The sequence below is a fragment of the Argopecten irradians genome, chromosome 6 (assembly GCF_041381155.1).
Source record: "Argopecten irradians isolate NY chromosome 6, Ai_NY, whole genome shotgun sequence".
NCBI lineage: Eukaryota > Metazoa > Mollusca > Bivalvia > Pectinida > Pectinidae > Argopecten > Argopecten irradians.
In genome coordinates this window covers 8336935-8361415 of record NC_091139.1, presented here as the reverse complement: position 1 = coordinate 8361415, position 24481 = coordinate 8336935, and the positions used below count along the sequence as shown (strand labels likewise).

General features: G+C 36.5%; 1 protein-coding gene across 1 annotated transcript; it reads left to right on the top strand.

Moving 5' to 3' along the window:
- Nucleotides 1-146: 146 nt before the first annotated feature.
- On the top strand, nucleotides 147-24384 carry LOC138324880 (protein zyg-11 homolog B-like). Its single transcript, XM_069270103.1, has 13 exons — nucleotides 147-321; nucleotides 10408-11306; nucleotides 11885-11999; nucleotides 12352-12492; nucleotides 12739-12915; nucleotides 13877-13930; nucleotides 14822-15074; nucleotides 15840-15910; nucleotides 16267-16329; nucleotides 16871-17068; nucleotides 17935-17987; nucleotides 18432-18529; nucleotides 19668-24384. Exons 2-13 carry the CDS (start codon nucleotides 10441-10443, stop codon nucleotides 19823-19825), a joined length of 2247 nt encoding a protein of 748 aa, XP_069126204.1. The 5' UTR covers nucleotides 147-321; nucleotides 10408-10440; the 3' UTR covers nucleotides 19826-24384.
- Nucleotides 24385-24481: the final 97 nt, after the last annotated feature.

Below are 24481 nucleotides of genomic sequence, written 5' to 3'. Positions count from 1 at the left end.
ATTTTGATGTTAAAGGGATATATCAATATGTTTACTTAGATCCAATGTTTCTGAAAAAATGAATTTTGATTTCTGTGACATACTGAAGAAAACATACAAAATAAAAATAAAAAAAACCAGGAAGTAACGAGACACGAGTGGACCGTTTGTAGTTATCTCCCTTCTTGAATCATATCCGGTCAGGAAAAAAGGTCACGTTTCCTAAATTTTATCTTGTTTTTGACGGAAGTATGACATTTGATTAAGGAATCAATATGGAATTATATTACAAGAGATAGAAGCCAAAAACACTGATTTGAGATGAAGTGCATTGAAGAATAGGTAATTATACAATGGCGACCACTTGTTGTATTCACTAGAATTGTCATGGATGTTGCTTAAGTTTTTCATTTGTCAGTGTTTGTTATGAAATGAAAATAAACATTTTATTCATTTGCAGATTACGCACCCGATGTGTGTTTTCAATTCCACTTTATTTTTCAATATGCTATGATTGTTTATTATAATCTTGTATCTTATAATTAGATTTAGAAAGGAAATTAAAAAAAACTAAAATATATGTGATATCATGATGACCCTATGTTTAAGCTTATTATCCAAACTCTTTATCAAAATTCAGTTAACGCGATTTGTACAAAAACATATATCATGAAACAGATAAATACAATATATGAGACTGAAGGTCTGTAATTGGGCCTTATGCATATAAAATCAACATATTCTGTTTTACTGGGTACATGTATTCTTAAATCTATTTCAGATTTCTTTAACCAAAATCCACCAATGCAATTTGCTCTAAAGATATTTCATTTACTTAAAACAAAATATTTCGATATTTAAACATTTTGCCGTAAGTTTTGACAAAATTAAATGGCATGTAACAGGAGAGGAGAAACTGTAGTGGCTGACCAAGATTCGAACGCGAGACCCTCTGAACACTAACCGAGTGCTCTACTGATGTGACTGATCATAATTAAGCTACCAGGTCAATTATGATCAACCCAGTCTAATCCTGCTACAGGCATATATGTTTAAACAGAATAACATATAATTTATGGTAATGAATAAAAGTTATTTACTAATGCAGGGAAAAAGTGAACAAAAAATACAAATTGATAAAAATCCTGTTCTTGTTTTTTTCATTGTTCTTTAGTGATATTTAGGTCATCTGACCCAAAGGGTCAGGATAATTAGTCATCACGCTTCGTCGCCGTACGTAAACTTTTCACATTTTGAACTTCTTCTCAAGTTCTACTTGTGCGATTTAGCTGAAACTTTTATGAAATGATCCTGATATGATCTCGACCAAGAGTTGTTATTTTTCGGGTTGATCTGAAATCCAAGATGGCCACCACAGCCGCCATCTTGAAAACAAATTTCGAACTTCTTCTTAAGTTGTACCAGTGCGCTTTAGCTGAAACTTGCATGAAATGATCCTGACATGGTCCCGACCAAGTGTTGTTATTTTTTACCGGTCAATCCGAAACCCAAGATGGTGGCCACAGCCGTCATCTTGAAAACACATTTCGAACTTCTTCTAAAGTTACACCGGTGCAATATGGCTGAAACTCGCCTGAAAATTATCCTGATATGATCTTGACAAAGTGTTGTTACATCTCTGGATGATCCCAAATGGAAGATGGCTACCATAACACCATATCTAATTAATTCCCTATATGACTTTTGCCAAGAAAGTCAGATGACCATTAAGGCCCTTGGGCCTCTTGATTTTTGGTACATTTGGGGGTGAGTAAAGGCCCCTTCCCCTAAAGAAATTTTGCTGTTTTTTTCTCAATTTCATATAAACGTTTTCCCCAATAAAAAAAACTCTCTATTGAATATATAATTTTCAAAAGAGATCATTTGAAGTTTTTTTCCAATTTAAAAGGAACAGCCCCCTGAATCTTAACGATAAAGCAAGGGAGGTAACTTTTACTGCATTTACTATTAAAAAATGAATTTGAATCATATTTCAATTTTTTTTTTGGTAATTTTCAAAGCTTGTGTTGATTTGGGTAGTATTGTGTGATTGCACAGGTTGCTAATGTAATAATGATATACAATTAGTTCCTATGTTATGATTGAATAATTTTTTACACATCAAAATAGATTTAAAATTCACAAAAAACATCATTAAACTTTTATTCCAACTATATATATATGCACAAAAAACATCATTAAACTTTTATTCCAACTATATATATATGCACCTTATTTGTTAAATCTATAGAATCACACCAATTTTATAGCTGCATGATGACTTGTCACAACCATTAGCTGATATTAATCCATTCAATAGTATTTCATTAATAAGAGTTGAAGTCCTGCAGCACCTGGTGAATGCATGTCTTTATAAGATAGCATCAAACATGTACCACTCAAACCCCCATTCAAGTACATGTAAGATCTGTCAAAAAATTAGAACTCATTAGAAAAACGAAGAGTTGGTTAGTAATTGTTGAGGCAGTAAGAAAGATTCCAGGCAATATCTATTCAGCAATATTGACATTTAGAGAGATGGTTACAGCTTCACTGATCACCACCTTTGCTCTTTCTACGTAGAAACAATGTATATATATATAGATACTAGTAAATGCAGCTTTTAGCCCACTCAGACTCCAGCTGGATGCAAACCTTGTGTAATTATAGGTGTAATTATACACAATCTTTCCCATCGAGTGCCCAACTCTGTCTTCTAATAGATTATATATAACATAAATTGAAGAAAATATTCTTACGAATGAAAAATTTATATATAAAAAATAACAATAACAACTGACCTAAACTGTTCAATATATATATACTCTCCCTAATTTCCCTTTTATACACAAACCTATGGGTATACTTCAGCTTGCCTTCACTGCACTTTAGGGGCCGCGGTGGCCGAGTGGTTAAGATGTCCCGACATATTACCACAAGCCCTCCACCTCTGGGATGCGGGTTCGAATCCCATGTGGGGCAGTTGCCAGGTACTGACCGCTGGTCGGTGGTTTTTCTCCGGGTACTCCGGCTTTCCTCCACCAACAAACCTGGCACGTCCTTACATAACCCTGGCTGTTAATAGGACGTAAAAATAAATAAACCAAATCACTGCTCTTTGAAAATGCAATGTGATCCTGAGGGAACAGTTGATTCTGTTTAATTACAAGAAATAGAGGAAACATGGCAATATTTGAGGGGACTGCAGAGGTTGAAGAAATACATGAATTATTTTAGGGTCCACCTGAGTTAGAGGAAATACAGGTATTATTTTAGGGTCCACCAGCTGGGTTACAAGAAATACAGGTATTATTTTAGGGGCCACCTGGGTTACAAGAAATACAGGTATTATTTTAGGGTCCATAGAAATAGGTATTATTTTAGGGCCACCTGAGTTAGAGGAAAATACAGGTATTATTTTAGGCCCACCTGGTTAGGAAATACAGGTATTATTTTAGGGTCCACCTCAATGACAGGTATTATTTTAGGGTCCACCTTGGTTAGAAGAAACACAGGTATTATTTTAGGGCCCAACTGAGGTAAGAGGAAATACAGGTATTATTTTAGGGTCCACCTGGGCTAGAGGAAACACAGGTATTAGTTTAGGGCCTGGGTGGGTTAGAAGAAATACAGGTATTATTTTAGGGCCCACCTGGGTTAGAGGAAATACAGGGTAATTTAAAAATTTAGGGCCAGCTGGATTAAACAGATACATTTATTTCAAGCTTTCATTATTGATCTGTTTTCCTCAGTACATGTAAATATATACATATATAGAATTTATATATGGCTGTTACACTTTCTTGCTGCTATATAAGTGTTAATGAATTGTGTACATGTATATATACATTGTGGGCACTCCTCAAAGAGTATTCAAAAACAGCGCTGTATTTTCTGTTTTGATGTACATGTTGTGTCTTGGTTTACACACAAATTTAAGGAGAACGGATTATTGAAGACTTCTAAAATAGTATTCTGTATCCTGTATTGGGAGAGACTGGAAGTGACCACTACGTAATTGAACAAAACAAATGCATGTATGTAAAGAATGGATTTTGAAACAGACGTATATATCATATGTTGACTATTTAACACTATCACAGACACTTTACAGAAGCTGTAACGGTAGAAGTAGTAGATGTGGCAGATGGCCAGATGTGTATGTTATAAGCCATTGTTGATGATAATGGTCGAATGTATCAGTGTTTTGTTGGATGCATGAAACAGGAATGTTGTTAAAGTCAGTGTCGGTTCCATATAAGTTATTTGTACGTCTGATAAGACTGTGGTCAGTCACATGTAAGTTATTTGTCTGATAAGTCAATGGTCAGTTATACATGTAATTCATTTGTCTGATAAGACAGTGGTCACAAGTTATTTGTCTGATAAGTCAGTGGTCAGTTATACATATGTATGTAATTCATTTGTCTGATAAGACAGTGGTCAGTTACATGTAAGTTATATATATAATTATTTGTCTGATAAGTCAGTGGTATTGTATATATTCAGTCAATGCATGTCCTACAATTCAATTCAAGTTGTTGTGAAAGTCAATTAGTCAGTAAATTTGGTTGTCATTATATAATTAATTGTCTTTGTGGTCAGCTAAGTCGATGGTCAGCTATATAAGTCTGTGGTCAGTAGCTAGGTCAGTGGTTAGTTTCATTTAAGTCTGTGATCAGTAGCTAGGTTGCAATTGGTGGTCAGTTAAGTCAGTGATCAGAAGGTCAGTGGTCAGCTAAGTCTGTGGTCAGTACCGCTATATAAGTGGCCTTGGTTGGTCAGTTAAGTTTAGTCTGTGATCGGTAGGTTGGCAGAATGCTGACTTTATAGTCGGTGAGGCAAATCCTAGTAATAGACGTTGTTATGTTGTATAGGTGATAAACCAGTAACAAACAGGATAATGTGGAGGTGGGGGTCTGTAATGTCAGTGTCTGTAAAGGTCAGTATCGGTAATATGACATGATAACAGGATATTGTGGAGGTGGTGGTCTGTAAAGTCAGTGGTCAGTATCGGTAATATGACATGATAACAGGATATTGTGGAGGTGGTGGTCTGTAAAGTCAGTGGTCAGTATCGGTAATATGACATGATGACTGGTCAGTAAAGTAATATGACATGATAACAGATATTGTGGAGGTGGTGGTCTGTAAAAAGTCAGTGGTCAGTATCGGTAATATGACATGATAACAGGATATTGTGGAGGTGGTGGTCTGTAAAGTCAGTGGTCAGTATCGGTAATATGACATGATAACAGGATATTGTGGAGGTGGTGGTCTGTAAAGTCAGTGGTCAGTATCGGTATATATGACATGATGGATATTGTGGAGGTGGTGGTCTGTAAAGTCAGTGGTCAGTATCGGTAATATGACATGATAACAGGATATTGTGGAGGTGGTGGTCTGTAAAGTCAGTGGTCAGTATCGGTAATATGACATGATAACAGGATATTGTGGAGGTGGTGGTCTGTAAAGTCAGTGGTCAGTATCGGTAATATGACATGATAAACAGGATATTGTGGAGGTGGTGGTCTGTAAAGTCAGTGGTCAGTATCGGTAATATGACATGATAACAGGATATTGTGGAGGTGGTGGTCTGTAAAGTCAGTGGTCAGTATCGGTAATATGACATGATAACAGGATATTGTGGAGGTGGGGGTCTGTAAAGTCAGTGGTCAGTATCAGCAATATGACATGATACAGGATATTGTGGAGGTGGTGGTCTGTGTAATGTCAGTGGGTCAGTATCGGTAATATGACATGATAACAGGATATTGTGGAGGTGGTGGTCTGTAAAGTCAGTGGTCAGTATCAGCAATATGACATGATAACAGGATATTGTGGAGGTGGTGGGTCTGTAAAGTCAGTGGTCAGTATCAGCAATATGACATGATAACATGATATTGTGGAGGTGGTGGTCTGTAAAGTCAGTGGTCAGTATCAGTAATATGACATGATAACAGGATATTGTGGAGGTGGTGGTCTGTAATGTCAGTGGTCAGTATCAGCAATATGACATGATGACATGATATTGTGGAGGTGGTGGTCTGTAAAGTCAGTGGTCAGTATCGGTAATATGACATGATAACAGGATATTGTGGAGGTGGTGGTCTGTAAAGTCAGTGGTCAGTATCAGCAATATGACATGATAACAGGATATTGTGGAGGTGGTGGTCTGTAAAGTCAGTGGTCAGTATCGGTAATATGACATGATAACAGGATATTGGATATTTGTGGAGGGTGGTGGTCTGTAATGTCAGTGGTCTGTATCAGTAAGTATAAGAATGATAACAGGATATTGTGGAGGTGGGGGTCTGTAAAGTCAGTGGTCAGTATCGTCAGTATCAGCAATATGACATGATAACAGGATATTGTGGAGGTGGTGGTCTGTAAAGTCAGTGGTCAGTATCGGTAATATGACATGATAACAGGATATTGTGGAGGTGGTGGTCTGTAAAGTCAGTGGTCAGTATCAGCAATATGACATGATAACAGGATATTGTGGAGGTGGTGGTCTGTAAAGTCAGTGGTCAGTATCAGTAATATGACATGATAACAGGATATTGTGGAGGTGGTGGTCTGTAAAGTCAGTGGTCAGTATCGGTAATATGACATGATAACAGGATATTGTGGAGGTGGTGGTCTGTAAAGTCAGTGGTCAGTATCAGCAATATGACATGATAACAGGATATTGTGGAGGTGGGGGTCTGTAAAGTCAGTGGTCAGTATCGGTAATATGACATGATAACAGGATATTGTGGAGGTGGTGGTCTGTAATGTCAGTGGTCAGTATCAGTAATATGACATGATAACAGGATATTGTGGAGGTGGTGGTCTGTAATGTCAGTGGTCAGTATCGGTAATATGACATGATAACAGGATATTGTGGAGGTGGGGGTCTGTAAAGTCAGTGGTCAGTATCGGTAATATGACATGATAACAGGATATTGTGGAGGTGGTGGTCTGTAATGTCAGTGGTCAGTATCGGTAATATGACATGATAACAGGATATTGTGGAGGTGGTGGTCTGTAATGTCAGTGGTCAGTATCAGCAATATGACATGATAACAGGATATTGTGGAGGTGGTGGTCTGTAATGTCAGTGGTCAGTATCGGTAATATGACATGATAACAGGATATTGTGGAGGTGGTGGTCTGTAATGTCAGTGGTCAGTATCAGTAATTATGACATGATAACAGGATATTGTGGAGGTGGTGTCTGTAAAGTCAGTGGTCAGTATCGGGTAATATGACATGATAACAGGATATTGTGGAGGTGGTGGTCTGTAATGTCAGTGGTCAGTATCAAATATGACATGATAACAGGATATTGTGGAGGTGGTGGTCTGTAATGTCAGTGGTCAGTATCGGCAATATGACATGATAACAGGATATTGTGGAGGTGGTGGTCTGTAATGTCAGTGGTCAGTATCAGTAATATGACATGATAACAGGATATTGTGGAGGTGGGGGTCTGTAATGTCAGTGGTCAGTATCGGTAATATGACATGATAACAGGATATTGTGGAGGTGGTGGTCTGTAATGTCAGTGGTCAGTATCAGCAATATGACATGATAACAGGATATTGTGGAGGTGGTGGTCTGTAAAGTCAGTGGTCAGTATCGGTAATATGACATGATAACAGGATATTGTGGAGGTGGTGGTCTGTAATGTCAGTGGTCAGTCATCGGTAATATGACATGATGATAACAGGATATTGTGGAGTGGTGGTGGGTCTGTAAAGTCAGTGGTCAGTATCGGCAATATGACATGATAACAGGATATTGTGGAGGTGGTGGTCTGTAATGTCAGTGGTCAGTATCAGCAATATGACATGATAACAGGATATTGTGGAGGTGGTGGTCTGTAAAGTCAGTGGTCAGTATCGGTAATATGACATGATAACAGGATATTGTGGAGGTGGTGGTCTGTAAAGTCAGTGGTCAGTATCAGCAATATGACATGATAACAGGATATTGTGGAGGTGGTGGTCTGTAAAGTCAGTGGTCAGTATCAGCAATATGACATGATAACAGGATATTGTGGAGGTGGTGGTCTGTAAAGTCAGTGGTCAGTATCGGTAATATGACATGATAACAGGATATTGTGGAGGTGGTGGTCTGTAAAGTCAGTGGTCAGTATCAGCAATATGACATGATAACAGGATATTGTGGAGGGGTGGTCTTATTGTCAGTGGCAGTATCGATATGACATGTAACAGTATTGTGGAGGTGGGGTCTGTAAAGTCAGTGGTCAGTATCAGCAATATGACATGATAACAGGATATTGTGGAGGTGGTGGTCTGTAAAGTCAGTGGTCAGTATCGGTAATATGACATGATAACAGGATATTGTGGAGGTGGTGGTCTGTAAAGTCAGTGGTCAGTATCGGTAATATGACATGATAACAGGATATTGTGGAGGTGGTGGTCTGTAAAGTCAGTGGTCAGTATCGGTAATATGACATGATAACAGGATATTGTGGAGGTGGTGGTCTGTAAAGTCAGTGGTCAGTATCGGTAATATGACATGATACAGTATTGTGGAGGTGGTGGTCTGTAAAGTCAGTGGTCAGTATCGGTAATATGACATGATAACAGGATATTGTGGAGGTGGTGGTCTGTAAAGTCAGTGGTCAGTATCAGCAATATGACATGATAACAGGATATTGTGGAGGTGGTGGTCTGTAATGTCAGTGGTCAGTATCAGTAAAATGACATGATAACAGGATATTGTGGAGGTGGTGGTCTGTAATGTCAGTGGTCAGTATCGGTAAATATGACATGATAACAGGATATTGTGGAGGGTGGTGGTCTGTAAAGTCAGTGGTCAGTATCAGCAATATGACATGATGACAGACATGATATTATGGAGGTGGTGGTCTGTTAATTTAAAGTCAGTGATGAGTTAAGGCAGCAGTCAGTATTGGAAATATGACATGATAAAGTGAGGTTTAAATGTACCTTAGCTATAAATAGGGAAACATTTCCACACCCAACAGTGTTGGATCATCATTTACATAACAACATATAATAAATGAATCACAAATCTATATTTTATTGAATCTTTTCCTGGAAATGCATTTTAAATTATTTAAAATTTGTTTTACCTCAGAGAAAATCTACTTTCTCCTTTATTAATTTTTGTATTAAATTAAAGGATTCCTTATACCAATGTTTTTAACTCATTCACCTCTGAAATTTTATAATTGACTGGTCAGGTTTTTTAGCTCACCTGGCCCGAAGGGCCGGTGAGCTTATGTCATGGCGCGGCGTCCGTCGTCCGTCTCCGTCAACATTTCCGTCTTTAATCAATTCCTACTAGTCATAGAGTTCTGCATGGATTGTAACCAAATTTGGCCACAAACATCCTTGGGGGAAGGGGAACAGAACTTGTATAAATTTTGGCTCTGACCCCCCGGGGGCAGGAGGGGCGGGGCCCAATAGGGAAAATAAAGGTAAATCCTATAAAACGCTACTTGTCCTAGAGTTCTGCATGGATTGTAACCAAATTTGGCCACAAACATCCTAGGGAGAAGGGGAACAGAACTTGTATAAATTTTGGCTCTGACCCCCCGGGGGCAGGAGGGGCGGGGCCCAATAGGGAAAATAAAGGTAAATCCTATAAAACGCTACTTGTCCTAGAGTTCTGCATGGATTGTAACCAAATTTGGCCACAAACATCCTTGGCAGAAGGGGAACAGAACTTGTATAAATTTATGCTCTGACCCCCCGGGGGCAGGAGGGGCGGGGCCCAATAGGGGAAATAGAGGTAAATCCTATAAATCGCTACTTGTCCTAGAGTTCTGCATGGATTGTAACCAAATTTGACCAGAAACATCCTTGGAGGAAAGAGAACAGAAAATTGTATAAATTTTGGCTCTGACCCCCATGGGGCAGGAGGGGCGGGGCCCAATAGGGGAAATAGAGGTAAATCCTGTAAATCGCTAATAGTCATATAGTTCTGTTTGGATTTTAACCAAATTTGGCCCAGAAACATCCTTGGGGTTAACAGAATTTGTATAAATTTTGGCTTTGACCCCCTGGAGCAGAAAGAGTGGGGCCTAATAGGGGAATTCAGAAAAGAAACAATGAACTTGAATTCAGAACATTTCTAGGCATTACAAACCAGGTGAGCGATACAGGCCCTCTGGGCCTCTTGTTTATTTACATTACCGGTATGTAGAAGAGTCAAAATATTTCTTCAAGGATGAATGATTTAATATTTTATCTCAAATTTAACATACACAGAAAATTGTATAAACATATGTATGGTAAATTATGAGAACACTGAAACAGAACTTCCTTGAGCTGTAATTAAGAGCCGTGTATTTTAAGTAAAATGTTCACTATATTTTATGTTTATTTTGATTCCTTTTGAAGTGATACTCACTTTTAATTAGCTATTATTTTTCAATTTGTTTTGTAGATTTTACCGCCAGCGTCAACTCCAACTTCAAAAATGTATGACACCCCTGTGAGTCTACAGAACTGTTGTGTGGATTTTATATGTGACAATCTGTCTACACTTTGTTTGGCCTCAGCTGAAACACCACCAAAACTTACATTTAAAGATCCAGAAGTATATTTCCATGGCGACCTGTCAGAGCAACTGTTGAACAGTCTATGTGAGAAAGGAAAGCTAACAGATGAAACGCTCAGTTTATTTGATCCTAGTGTCACCAATCTGAAGCGGGTCTGTATACATGACGCACAACAACTTACAACAAGAGGCTTGAGGACGTTGAAAACTCATCGTATATCAGAGTTAGAAATAACCGGACTGAAAAGTGTGACAGTTAACGACGCAATAGGGTGTCTAGGAGAATGGACGTTGTGCAATTTAAGATCACTCAATGTTAGCAATAGTACATTCCTAAACAGTACAAAATTCTGTGTAGTTGTTTCTTTGTCGAAATTGCGAAATCTACATAGTTTAAACGTAAGTCGAACGGAGTTTAACAAACACGGCTTGGAGATTATTGCCGAAGATTTACCGTGCTTAGAAAGCTTGGACATCTCCTGTACACAGATAAACGATATATCACCGCTCAGGAAATGTAGAGACCGGTTAAAATCTCTGTCCATGTACAATTTACGAGCTTCCAACAAAGACGATGTGGTACCTGTCCTCTTTGATCTTACAAAGCTTGTCCATCTGGATGTGTCAGACGATTCTGTCATCACTCCTGTCCAGCATACATTCATGGCTGGCGATTCACAGTCTAAGTTCCCCATTCAGGATCTGTTGGAGAAATTTAACTGTCTACCACACCTGACATCCCTGGATATCTCTGGGAAAGAAGGAGCTGTTGAAAAGACATTGAGGTAAGCTACACATACCATAAACCTACATACAAATTATTTTTATAGTGACTACACTTACTACTATTATCATTTTATTATTTCTTCAACCCTCGTTATTCCAGGGGTTATTAACACTCCTGTTATATATATCCCTTGACTGTATGTTATATAGCAAAACTGAAGGCAGTTCAGGAGAAAGAAACTGACTAATGACAGGCTTGCAGAGACTTCCTTTGAAGACTACAGAATTGACACCCCACCTCATTTGTTATTCAATTATTTTGTTGTAAATCAAAACTACCTGTGGCATCTGTTGTTGCACACAAATCCTTCACTTTTGCTATGACATAGTGCAGGAGTGGATATATAACAACAGTGATAGTAACCCCTTGAGTATAGAGGATGCATTTTAAGACAATTCTTAAGAGACTCATCAGGTGAGACATTGAATTTGATGCTGTCACTCTTTTACATGCATGTTTTTGAGGGGAAACCTTGATAGGAAAAATTTGACTGACCAAAATACAACCTTTTCTATTTCTAAGTTATGATCAGGAGTTGTGTCATTTTTCCTGATGATGTTCTCATATATTTTGCAGGAAATTTATATCTGAACACAAAAACATGAAGTTCCTGGGTTTGGCGAGGACTGCGTACTGTGAGATGCCGATGTTCTGCGATGACGAGTGTGGAGATTTCTACTGTGATATTGTGGTAAGTTTTCACAAACATCAAATATGTTAATATGAGTCCTATTCCAAATATGTATCAATTTCATTTCCAGTTTGAAGCCAGCAAAAAAATAAAAATCTTATATCAAGGTTGATAATGTTATCAATTTATAATTGTACAAAATCCAGTGTTCTTTAATTTGCCGAAGTTCAATAATGCAATGTGACAAATCTAATGTAAAAGATGAATGCTAAACTCCTAAGTTTCATTTTTACACACAATTTGTTCACTGTGGAATAGCTACTACATGTACATATATATGTGACCTATTTTTCAATCTCCCTTAGACAGTCTTAAAATAATTTTGACTTTAGTAATTCACCTTTGATTACAGATCAGTGGCGACGCTAACGAACGACAGGTATTGGAGGCGCTGAGGCGATACGTCCATCGAGTTGTCTACGTACAGAAGTCATTGTACACGCTGTTCAGACTGACCCAGACAATGGTCGAACCTAGAGAGGATATAGTTAAGGTCTGTTAGGAGGTCTTGATAAGATTTACATGCCAGTAAAATTTAGTTTGTTTAACATAATAGATTACAAAAGTACATTTTTCAGTGGATAAATTTAAATTTAATTACATATCTGTAACATGCTGAAGGGTAGAAAATCTCTTATTGTTGTACTTCCAATATAAATCACAAGCTGTGAATCTCTAATTAGAAGTGAGATCCTGTATGACTCTTTCTTGATAACTGATTTTATTTGTCCATGTTTAGCTTGTCTTGCCTGCCATGAAAAGTCATCCCAAACAGTTAGGTGTCCAGATGGCCGCCACAGCCTGTCTGTATAACCTATCTAAAGGGGAGATTGGAAACAAAGTACACCCTGCTTGTCTGAAACATGTCGTCAACCTGACGCTTCTGTCCATGGACAACTTCCCAAACCACCAGCAGGTAGGTCTAGGGTCAACTCAAGGTCACTGTAATTAATATAAAAAGTGGTGCCTAGGGTCAACTCAAGATCATTGAATATAAAATTGTATACAGGATCAACCCAAGGTCATTAAGTATAAACTGGTGCCCAGAGTCAACTCAAGGTCATTAAGGATAAAACTGGTGTCCAGAGTCAACTCAAGGTCATTAGGTATAAAACTGGTGTCCAGGGTCAACTCAAGGTCATTAGGTATAAAACTGGTGCCCAGGGTCAACTCAAGGTCATTAAGGTATAAAACTGGTGCCCAGAGTCAACTCAAGGTCATTAAGGATAAAACTGGTGTCCAGAGTCAACTCAAGGTCATTAGGTATAAAACTGGTGCCCAGGGTCAACTCAAGGTCATTAGGTATAAAACTGGTGCCCAGAGTCAACTCAAGGTCATTAAGGATAAAACTGGTGTCCAGAGTCAACTCAAGGTCATTAAGGATAAAACTGGTGCCCAGGGTCAACTCAAGGTCATTAGGTATAAAACTGGTGCCCAGGGTCAACTCAAGGTCATTAAGGATAAAACTGGTGTCCAGAGTCAACTCAAGGCCATTAGGTATAAAACTGGTGTCCAGCGTCAACTCAAGGTCATTAAGGAAAAAACTGGTGCCCAAGGTCAACTCATGGACACTATGTATAAAACTGGTGCCCAGAGTCAACTCAAGGTCGACATCATTAAGTATAAAACTGGTGCCCAGGGCAAACTCAATGTCACTGAGTATAAAAGTAGTCTCAAGGTCAACTCAAGGTCATTGAATATAGAAATTTCCTTTTAAATTTAATTTGAACACAATATGTAGCACAATAAAAGTTAAGTTCATAAATTTATTTTGGCCTATTTGAGGAGCATGTTTTGTTTGTACTTTTCAGAATTATGGATACATGTATGGATAAGTGTGTATCTTAAAATGATGAAATATTCTGTTGTGATTTCAGCTCCAGAAGAATGCTCTACTGACTCTGTGCAGTGATCGGATACTACAGGATGTGGTTAGTATATATATACACAGGGTCTTACCTGATGCAGGTTTTCTGCATTGCTGACAGAAAATATTTGCTTTGGATATCCTACATAAAATGATTAAGGTCACAGGGACTCAAGTGAAAAGTATTTAGAATGAAAGGTACTTCTAAATCAAAAGATCAAGCAGAAACAATTAACATTTTGAAATGATATTTCAAAACAGTAGAAAATGATATAGGCCTCTGATAACAAAATCTATATTTTAATTAATTGGAGAGAACCCCCTGATTTTAGAATGGGACTCTTAGTTCAATCCTTGTGTTGTGTTTTTTCAAGAAGTGCACCAAAGTTAGCCCTTCACATTATATGTTGGTTTCAGTCATTTGATCATTAGCTCACCTGCCCGATGCAGTGGTGCGGCGTCCATCATCCATCCGTCCGTCTGTGTCAATAAATGAATGGCCTTGGCCTTCATTCAAGGTCACAGGGGTCAAATACTGGTAGGCTAAAATCTTTAAACTACATCTTCTAAATACCCGAAGGGCCTAGGGACCTGATATTGGGCCTGTGACATTCTGGGATGAAGGACTAGTAAGTTTGTTCACATGTATGACCTTGACCTTCATTCAAGGTCACAGCAGTCAGATAGGCTAAAATCTTTAAACAACTTCTTCTTAATAACCGTGAGGCGTACAGACCTTATATTGGGCCTCTGACATGCTTGGGCATGATATAAATTCTTATTTACTCTCCTATTTGTTAAGTATGAACCATGATTACCACATAGCAGGTGAGTAATTCAGGCCCATTTGGCCCTGGTTATGGATTTGCTGAGTTAAAGGGTTTGTCTAATGTAAGTTATTTGCTCACTAGTAATGGGCAAACTGTGCTATATTATGGGATTTGCCTATTTTCAGTCGTTTGACCGTTACCGCTGTGCTAAACTGGTGATGGAATGCCTCTGTCAGTTTGATGATCCATCCATGAATCGGATGTCCGTCGCAATCTGCTCGATTCTCGCTGCCAAAATTTCCACAAGCCAAACGTCACTTCTAGGAGCTAAGACCAAATACATGCAGAAGATGTTAGATCTAGTCCGGATGAAAGTGGAGGCGAGGTCGATAGATATCACTCTCAAGTTCACACTCAGTGCTCTATGGAACCTAACAGGTAAAACTAGTGGAAATTAGTATAAGTTATCTGCGTCTATCTACAGACAACAGTATAAGAGTTATCTGCCCCTGTCTGCAGAAAAAAAAAACAGTTATCTGCCCCTGTCTACAGACAACAGTATCAAGTCATGTGCCCTTGTCTACAGACAAACAGTATCACAGTTATCTGCCACTGTCTACAGACAACAGTATCACAGTTATCTGTCCCTGTCTACATACAAACAGTACCACAGTTATCTGCCCCTGTCTACAGACAAACAGTATCACAGTTATCTGCCCCTGTCTACAGACAAACAGTATCACAGTTATCTGCCCCTGTCTACAGACAAACAGTATCACAGTTATCTGCCCCTGTCTACAGACAAAAGTATCACAGTTATCTGCCCCTGTCTAAAGACAAAAACTATCACAGTTATCTGCCCCTGTCTATAGACAAAAACTATCACAGTTATCTGCCCCTGTCTAAAGACAAAAACTATCACAGTTATCTGCCCCTGTCTACAGACAAACAGTATCACAGTTATCTGCCCCTGTCTACAGACAAACAGTATCACAGTTATCTGCCCCTGTCTACAACAAACAATATCTTTCTTCTCTTTACAAAAGTTTTGATATATTTAGTACCATTTAGCTTGAGAAAATGTTTCTTTGGCTTAATGGCTTAAAACGATGAAATGATGATACTATGAAATTGATACTATGAAATTGTCAATTAGATCTTGATGTTCTATTGTATGAGTAAAACAATACTCTTTTATTTCAGATGAATCTCCTCCAACCTGCCGGGTCTTCCTTAAGGAGAAAGGGCTGGACCTTTTTATGGATACCCTGATGGTAAGTTATACTCTATTGTTGACAGTACCGGTGTTCATGTGTTTCAGGATATTTCACTCTCGTTGCTGTCAGGAATTTGCGGAATTTGTGCGATAAGTAGAAGTACCCGATGACTTATTTGCATACAAGCAAGACTTCATTTCGATAATCAATTCAAGGTTAAAGTGGAAAGTTGATGGTTTAGGTTGACCTTATTGAAATGTCTGAGTGAATTCCTAGATTGCTCAGGATGATTAAGCGACACAGTGTACTATAGTCACCAGATTTGACATGGTATCCTTCACATTACAATCTCAGCCAATCAAAGTAATCACTGTTGATATGAGATGATGTTTATTTTGTCATAATGGTTGTAGGTGGTCATGGATATGGAAACCGATGTCAGGGTCCATGTAGAGACCAAGATATTAGGACTTTTGGTAAGTAGTACTAAAAGGAATGTATGGCAAATACAATAACATATACTTGGATGTCATAGATATTTTACCTTCATTTGCATGGTTTTTTTCACGATGAAGAGACAATGAAGTGCCTTCATTATATTATCTGTGATGTCAGGAAGTCTTTTTCCCATTACTCATGTGCCTTTTGAAATTGATGACAAGAGCAAGTTAGTGTTAATTAGAAGATTTAAGAAGAGAAACTTGTTCAATAATTTCATTTTGATTTGCCACAAGGTTTTCGACGAGTAGCATATCAAATTATTTAAGGACTTATGTTAAATTATGCTATTGTATTTATCAATATAGACAAAAAATTTCACTTAATTTCATTTAGGGAAATTTAACGTTTCCGTCTATAGAGACAGTCTTAAAACATCTGTCATCATATTTTGATTATGATGTCATAACTATCCGTGACATCACAGTAGTGTTGTTACATGTTTCTTATGATGTTTATGACATTGCTGAACAGGCTGATGATGTGTCATTGTGCTAAATATCTTTTGATCTATGATAGAACAACATTGCCGAGGTACGGGAACTACGAGGATTTCTGATGAGGACTGATAACTTAATCCTCTTAAAGAAGCTCATCCATGCGGAACAGATAGATGTGAGTTACTTCGCGGCTGGAATCATAGCTCACTTGGCTAGTGATGGGGCAGAGGCATGGCTCGTGTCGTCAACAGACAGGGAAGAAATACTACAGGAGCTGGTAAGTTATAGTTATTCGTATGTTCCATTTGCGGAGTCGTACCAATTGTATCGATAGAAATCTGCTGTATCTCAAATGGAACGCACCGTACCAGCAGAACTGTACTGATACAAGTGGATCGTTTTCAGAAGCGTACCAAATTGATCCAAGATGATGCACTCAAGATTTTTCAGTTGTCATCGAAATGTTTTCTGTGGTTAAAACAAGACAGATCGTATTTATATCAAATGAAATTACATGGATTATTTGTTTCAATGTGTCAAAACTATTTACGTATTACTTTTTTTAACCATGTTATTGCTAACACAGAAAATATTTGACTTTTATATTTGAAGTGTATCTTTCATATGGATGCCGACATCATGGAAAAATCCAAATTCGTTCCATTAGGCGGTGACGTATCACTTTAGTGCAACTAGTACGAATCCGCAAATGGAACAAATGGAACGCATGGAAAATCTCTTGAAAAGTCAAACAGTTTTGTGCTATTTACCGGCATATAAATTTGAGATTTGCAAAATGATTTCTTTCCATGCAAACCAATTTTCACTGATTGCCATTTTTCCAACACTTTTTTGTTTGCCATTTTCATGGAAATATTTGCAAAAATGTGGGTTTTTTTCAAACTTGATAACAAAATATCTGACTTATAACTACATGATATAATTAGCCTTTTTGGAAGATGCTGGTCAGAATTAAGAATCTCAAATTCCTCAGTTGAATATCAATTTTATGTTGATACCTAACAATCCTGAAATCTAAAATGTTAAATATCACTATATGAACATGTACCAACAATATGTACAATTATTACATGAAAAAATGAAAGCAAGATGTCATTTACATGAATTTCCTTGACTATACAGGGAGAAGTTGTTTTGAAGTGGGAACAGCCCAAAGGAGAAATGGTAGCCTACAGGTAAATACCTTTGTCTGTGACATAGTTGATAATGAAAGGCTTAATGTAATGGAAAATCGCGATCTGTACAAAATGTTGTGTAAAATGTTTAATGCCTATAACTCTACATTGCATATTACAGAGTTATTTGTCCTTGCCGGTAGGTATTGATTGAAATGTGATGTATTTGTGAGTCCAACGCCACATTCTTGAAAGTGATGTACGGTAATTTTTGCTCACAAAAAAATGTCTCAATCGATACAAGTCTAATAGAATTTCAGCAGCAGTAGCAATTTTAAGTTTTCGTGTCCATAGCTTGCAGGGTATTATATGATTCAACCGTTTCTCAATATTTTATGAATCATATTTTTGCTATCATAATTTTTCGCATACATGTAATTGAAAAAATATCTCCTCAAAAATAACAGGTTATATGGTAATTTGAAAAATCACTACATTTCACAGGTCGTTCAAGCCATTCTTTCCCCTGTTGAGGTGTTATTCTGTACCTACCGTACAACTGTGGGCCGTGTGGGCCATACAACACGTCTGTACAAAAAATGGTAAGTACGATAAATATCCAGTTAATTAGAACTGGCGGATAGTTCGAACACGCAATCTCTTCTGGAAAAAAAATGTAAATTTTAGCTTGTGATAATTCAAACACTGACTTCTTACAGTAAATCCTATTTCGTATACATTGTTCAAATTATGAACGTAAAAGTAAGGTTTGTTTTAAGCAAATTGCCGCAATGGGGTCACCAAAAAATGAGCGATACTGTAACTGTATATTTTGCATATGCAACAAAAATGTTTTGAATAAAGATTGTGTAAATAATCATAATAAAAATCATATGACAGATAAGGAATTGACTTTAATTCACAATTAAAATTATTCATGCTGGTAGGGGCCGCGGTGGCCGAGTGGTTAGATGTCCCGACATATTACCACAAGCCCTCCACCTCTGGGATGCGGGTTCGAATCCCATGTGGGGCAGTTGCCAGGTACTGACCGCTTGCCGGTGGTTTTTCTCCGGGTACTCCGGCTTTCCTCCACTAACAAACCTGGCACGTCCTTACATGACCCTGGCTGTTAATAATAGGGCGTAAAACTAAACAAACCAAACCAAATTTATGCTGGTATATAGTGCACAAAAGAGCAAGGTCTAATATTTTATTTAGGCCCTAACAATGCATATTTGAACTCGCTGTACCTGGTGGAAACATGTGGAAGAAATTGCCAATGTATGTTAGTCCACTCAGTTAAAGTCGACATTAAAATATGCATCAGTCTATTTTTAGTCCGCCAATCGAGTTGATAAATTAGCTGTAAACATGTGCCTTACACAGGCCAGTTACGAAGAATCACAGCGAGCTGCTGGGTCACACAAAGTGGATGTGATTACATATTCAGCACCAGCCAAAACAATAAACTTGTTGACAAATTAAACAATAGATACATAGCTTTTCATCAGGTTAAAACTAGTAACATAATTATCTTATTTTAGAAGCAGACATTATACAGTTAGGGATTGGACAATCTGACAGTTCGATTGTGACCTATTTTACGAACTGAATGTAAACAAATATTTTCAGCAGCAATTTTGTGAAAGCAACCACACTTTCTTTAAAATTTAAAATAAAACTCTACAGATAAAATTTTGTTACGAAATATAATATAATTATATATGTATTTTGTAGGTGATCGTTACTGTTTGATGTTGGAAGAAGAGGGGGGATCAGAAATTCTACAACAAATGATTGAGAATCCTGAGACAAATCCAGATGTCAAAAACTTATCGATAAATATTATAGCTCTTAGCAAGGAAAAGCGTGAAAGGGGATCAGCAAAGAAATGAGAAAACAACAAGTGAACTGGTAATCAACAATGGAAAACATCGAGAAAAACCCGGCATCATATGGTCGAATACAGAATAAATATGGTATCCCGTGGCTCAGTATGGAGGAAAATCATCGAACATTAGTTTACAGCTTGTCATGTATTGTTTACAGGAACTGAAAAGGCTGTATGATTTACTTACTGGAGTTGTAATCAAAATAATATTGATATCTTCGGGGATAACATTTATTTGCCGAGATTTGTCTTTGAGTGTTTTCACACCTAAACGCAAATTTGTTATCTTCAGATGTGCATATCAATTGTTTAAAGTGACAGTTAAACAGCTAACAGAGTGCCATCTTTCTTTGATTCTGATGAAAATATTTTGATATTGAGAATTTTCAAAGAAACAGAACACTTATCAATAGGTGGAGTCGTGTAGGTGATAAAACAAGTAACAAAATAATTTACTCTGAATATTTCTCAGTGTACAAACAATTTATTTTGGTTTCTGGAAAATCGTTTCAAATATTATCAGGAAAAAAGACATAACCACTTCATGAGTTATAAGAGAAAGCTGGTTCTTGCTATAATTTAAGATTTTTGTATCGCAAACATTTATTCCATTCTTGTCAATTTTGAATTTTTGCAAAAAAAAAAAAAAAAAAAAAAAAAAGTTGCTAACTTAAATGAAGAATTCAGTACCCGAAAGTGGACAAGTTTTGCTCCAGTGTAAATCTATGTACCAAGTCTAAAAAAAAATTACTGGGTAAATTAAACATCTGTTCAGGGTACAAACCGAGGAAAAATTGTTAAAATATCTGGTTTATACCAGAAGCTGGTTTCTGGTATGTGTTAAACGTGATAGTGCAATTGTATGTTAAACAATAGATTACCTCTAATGTTAGAATTTCTAATATATATATGTATATGTTTGATTGATTGGTGATATTGTGATCAGGGTATGGTTGTTTTACTTTCAGATTTTACTTGTAAAGTATTGAATGTGTTTTATTTGTTGTTAAAGTGTAAAATGGTCTGTAGGCTTTCATTGTTCAATGTTAAAAACTACCTGAAAATACAAATGTAGTATGTAACAAAAAAAAAACTATATTGAAAAAATAATATGATTACAGACATGGGACAGGTGACAATATTGATCTGTCCGTACTCAAATATCGTTGCCATGCCACAACTTGACTTTTTTTATCAATGACGTTTTCATGTTCACTACTAAGAAGTACGTTGTATGCAACAACATTACTATTCGTTTCAAGAGCCATTTTGAATTTACTGTCATGGTATTTCCCAGCTATTTCCCCTATTCCAAAATTGGAGAAAAGACCATTTTCCCTTGTAATTAAATTTCGTGTATAGCACAAGCGTTAAGACACATACTCCTAAAAAAAAATGTGACAAAATTGTTTTGATCATAGGTAAAATAGAACCAAATGGCTATAAATCATGAAATTAAATTGATGTAGAATAGTGGTCAAACCAATAAAATATAAACTTAAGTTAAAACAAAATATGTTGGTATACAGTCATTGGGAAAATATCATTATTCACACATAGTACACTCCTCTGTATTCTAGTCAGAAAAGAAGTGGCTACACATCACTATAACCAATATTGAGGGAATTTCACAATTTCCCTTTCTGAACAACCTTGTGGAGATTACCTTCCCCCAAATAAAATTGAAATACTTAACAATATAAGTCAGAAATTTATCTGTGAAGATAATCTTGAAAATTTACTGTACGAAAGTGATAATGAACTAACGGCAGTTTTTGGAGTTACATATAATTGTGACTTCTAAAAATCTGTATTTACCTGCCGTTGTTGATAAAGTGTTTTTATGGTGAGTTGATATGATTGAAGCTATTGTTTGTCCAGTGTACAAAGAATCTATATATGCAGTCTGATTAAAATCAGATCTTCGATTACGCTCTGATACTCTACGCTCCAGTACATAATCGAAGATCTGATTTTAATCAGATTGCTTATATATGTTAATACAGAATTATTTGTTATTGTTGTTGAGATACTGAATTGTTGTGTTTAAAGTTTAAATTTTTTTTCAGATTTGTCATTTAAAAAATAACAGCTATGTTTGTTAATCATGTTTAAATTCCATATATGGCTTTATTATCTAAACTGTCTGAATATGCGGAGTCATGTAGACGGTAAACCAGTGCTTGTCGTCTGAAATGTAGATTTAAACTATGTGTATGGAACTAAGGATTATTTGGTCAGTGTGAACAAGTGTTAACAGGTCTTTTCAACCACTGTAGTGTATCAAAATTACTTCAGAGGTTGTGACCATATTTGAAAATGGCAAAACATGTTTGCAATGCTTTCGGGTCAATTCAGTTAAGTTATAATTAAATCATTATGAAAAACTCATTGGGATATAAGACCCTTAAACTCTCAAAATTTAATTCTAAGGCAGGTGGGCTTATTACCGATAGCATATCGTGATGTGTATACATGTATATAATCATAGTCTTTCTGTGTAATTATAGAAGAAATATTATAATGATAGAAGATTTTATTTAGATTTATCAAGAGTAAAGGATTGAATCCAATTTTGCGTTGATTTGAAGAATATAGTTTATATGGCTCAAAAACTTCTATTGTATGTAAAGTCAAAGTCAATGATACTTGTATATTGCATATCATGTCGATTGTTTACAGCTTTATTTCAAATCAAAGTTAATGATATATCTCTAATTATGTGATGTGGTATTGACACTGAATAATTTTAACCTCATCTAGATGATTGCTATAATTTTGCATATCATGTCGATTGTTTACAGCTTTATTTAAAATCAAAGTTAATGATATATCTCTAATTATGTGATGTGGTATTGACACTGAATAATTTTAACCTCATCTAGATGATTGCTAAAGATTTCATTTCTTAAAACTTGAAGACTCAAGTTTAAGTAAAGCATATTTGGTTATCTCTCTCAGTTTTCCTAGTTTCAGTTGAGGTTTTAATGTTTTCATTTTATCAACGTCTGTTCTGTTTACAAAATGAAAAACTAGAAAGCTGTATTTTACATCTCTATTCAATCATCTTTTCTTCTTTCCTTCATTCTGCTGACCTACTGAAGGTAATAACCTAAAAGACTATGGACTTATTTAGTTCACATACAAAGTTTTGAATGCATGCATGGGTTAATGAATGAGAGAAAATACTGTTTAAGTTTATTGAATAATTTTTAATTCATAATTATGTTACATAGAATACACAGAAAATTAATAAACAAAAAAATGTACATTTGTTTTAAGGTTGAACCATGTGATGTCAAAGTTGTTGAGAAATCATGGTACTGAAAAGGTATCCAGGATGTTTGAATGAAGTAACAGAAATGTGTGGGTTTATTTTAAAGCCTATTAACAGCCGGGATCATCAAAGGATATACAATGTTTGTCCAATACTCAATATTCCAGGGATTACTATCACTGTCATATCCACTGAATACATTTCTGGAGAAAAAACTGACCAATCACAGGTCTACAGAGACTTCCTTTGAAGCTTACAGAGAGCAACGCCCAACTTCAAAGCTGTACAGTGTATTGTACATGATGTACATCAAAGGACCAAACTACCTTTCCATCTGTTGTTGCACACAGAGTCTTCAGTTTATCTACAACATTATCCAGGGATGGATATAATGACAGTGGCAGTAACTCCTGGAATATTGGGGATAGTAAGTGGAAGAAATTCAATGTACTCTGAGAAAACTTGATTGCCAAGCATGCTGGTTTTGAACTCACACCCAAGAGGTGGTGGGCCAGCGGTAATATATCAGAACACCTCAATCTCTTTTACATCATGGCTATATCATATATATATTCACAAGTTTGAGATCAGAAGGTTCAGGTTGTACTTTATCAGACTGTAGTCTGTCATGCTGTTCTGCTACAAATATGTCACATTCTTCATCGATCATGATAATACTCCTAATACTGAGATTATGAATGTTGTATCCAGTGTTTCACAAGGTAGGCAACTAGGAACAACATATTGGTATAATGTAGAAGTTATTTATAGAAATTGCAGTCTCTGATGTCCTGATCACTGAATTTTCTTTTCAAATATCTTAACAACGATGAAATTTTAATTAACAATTTTTTTCAAAGTTAATATTTGAGATTAATATATCTCTGGTGTTCTTACTTGTGAAACCTGTGTTTGAAGATTGTGTTATGTCCAATGTCACGTGCACAAACTAACTTTTGTTGTCACATTTGTAAGGAAATTTATAATCATTATTAAGTCCCAGGTTTCCTTCAGTCAGATGTCTGTCCTTCTCTGGTATTAGAGTCGGAGGAAACTTGGACTACCAATCATACAAAACTGATCATTAATAGAATCTCTTCATTCATGCAAAATTATACAAATAAAAATTCAAGCTCTGTTCATTATGCATATCCCCCGTGTTGTTTTGTAGCAGTACAGTTGTCTCCCCTCATCTAAAGGCCATATATATGTATATCAGAACAAAAGTGCATATCTAGCCATTTCCATGGAAAATTATGGAAATAAAGGTCAATATTTCGCATGAATATTCATCTGTTTGTTATTTATTAGATTTCTATTGTAACAAGGTGTATTGTTAAGTAGGTAGGAACAATCACAACAGGGGACATAATTCATCTTTTA

What these genes read in the sequence shown, in the direction of transcription:
- LOC138324880 (XM_069270103.1), top strand. Translation starts at nt 10,441, where the DNA reads ATGTATGACACCCCTGTGAGTCTACAGAACTGTTGTGTGGATTTTATA. An exon ending in CTAGAGAGGATATAGTTAAG is followed by an intron (nt 12,493 to 12,738) that starts GTCTGTTAGGAG and finishes GTCCATGTTTAG; the next exon opens with CTTGTCTTGCCTGCCATGAA. An exon ending in ATCGGATACTACAGGATGTG is followed by an intron (nt 13,931 to 14,821) that starts GTTAGTATATAT and finishes GCCTATTTTCAG; the next exon opens with TCGTTTGACCGTTACCGCTG.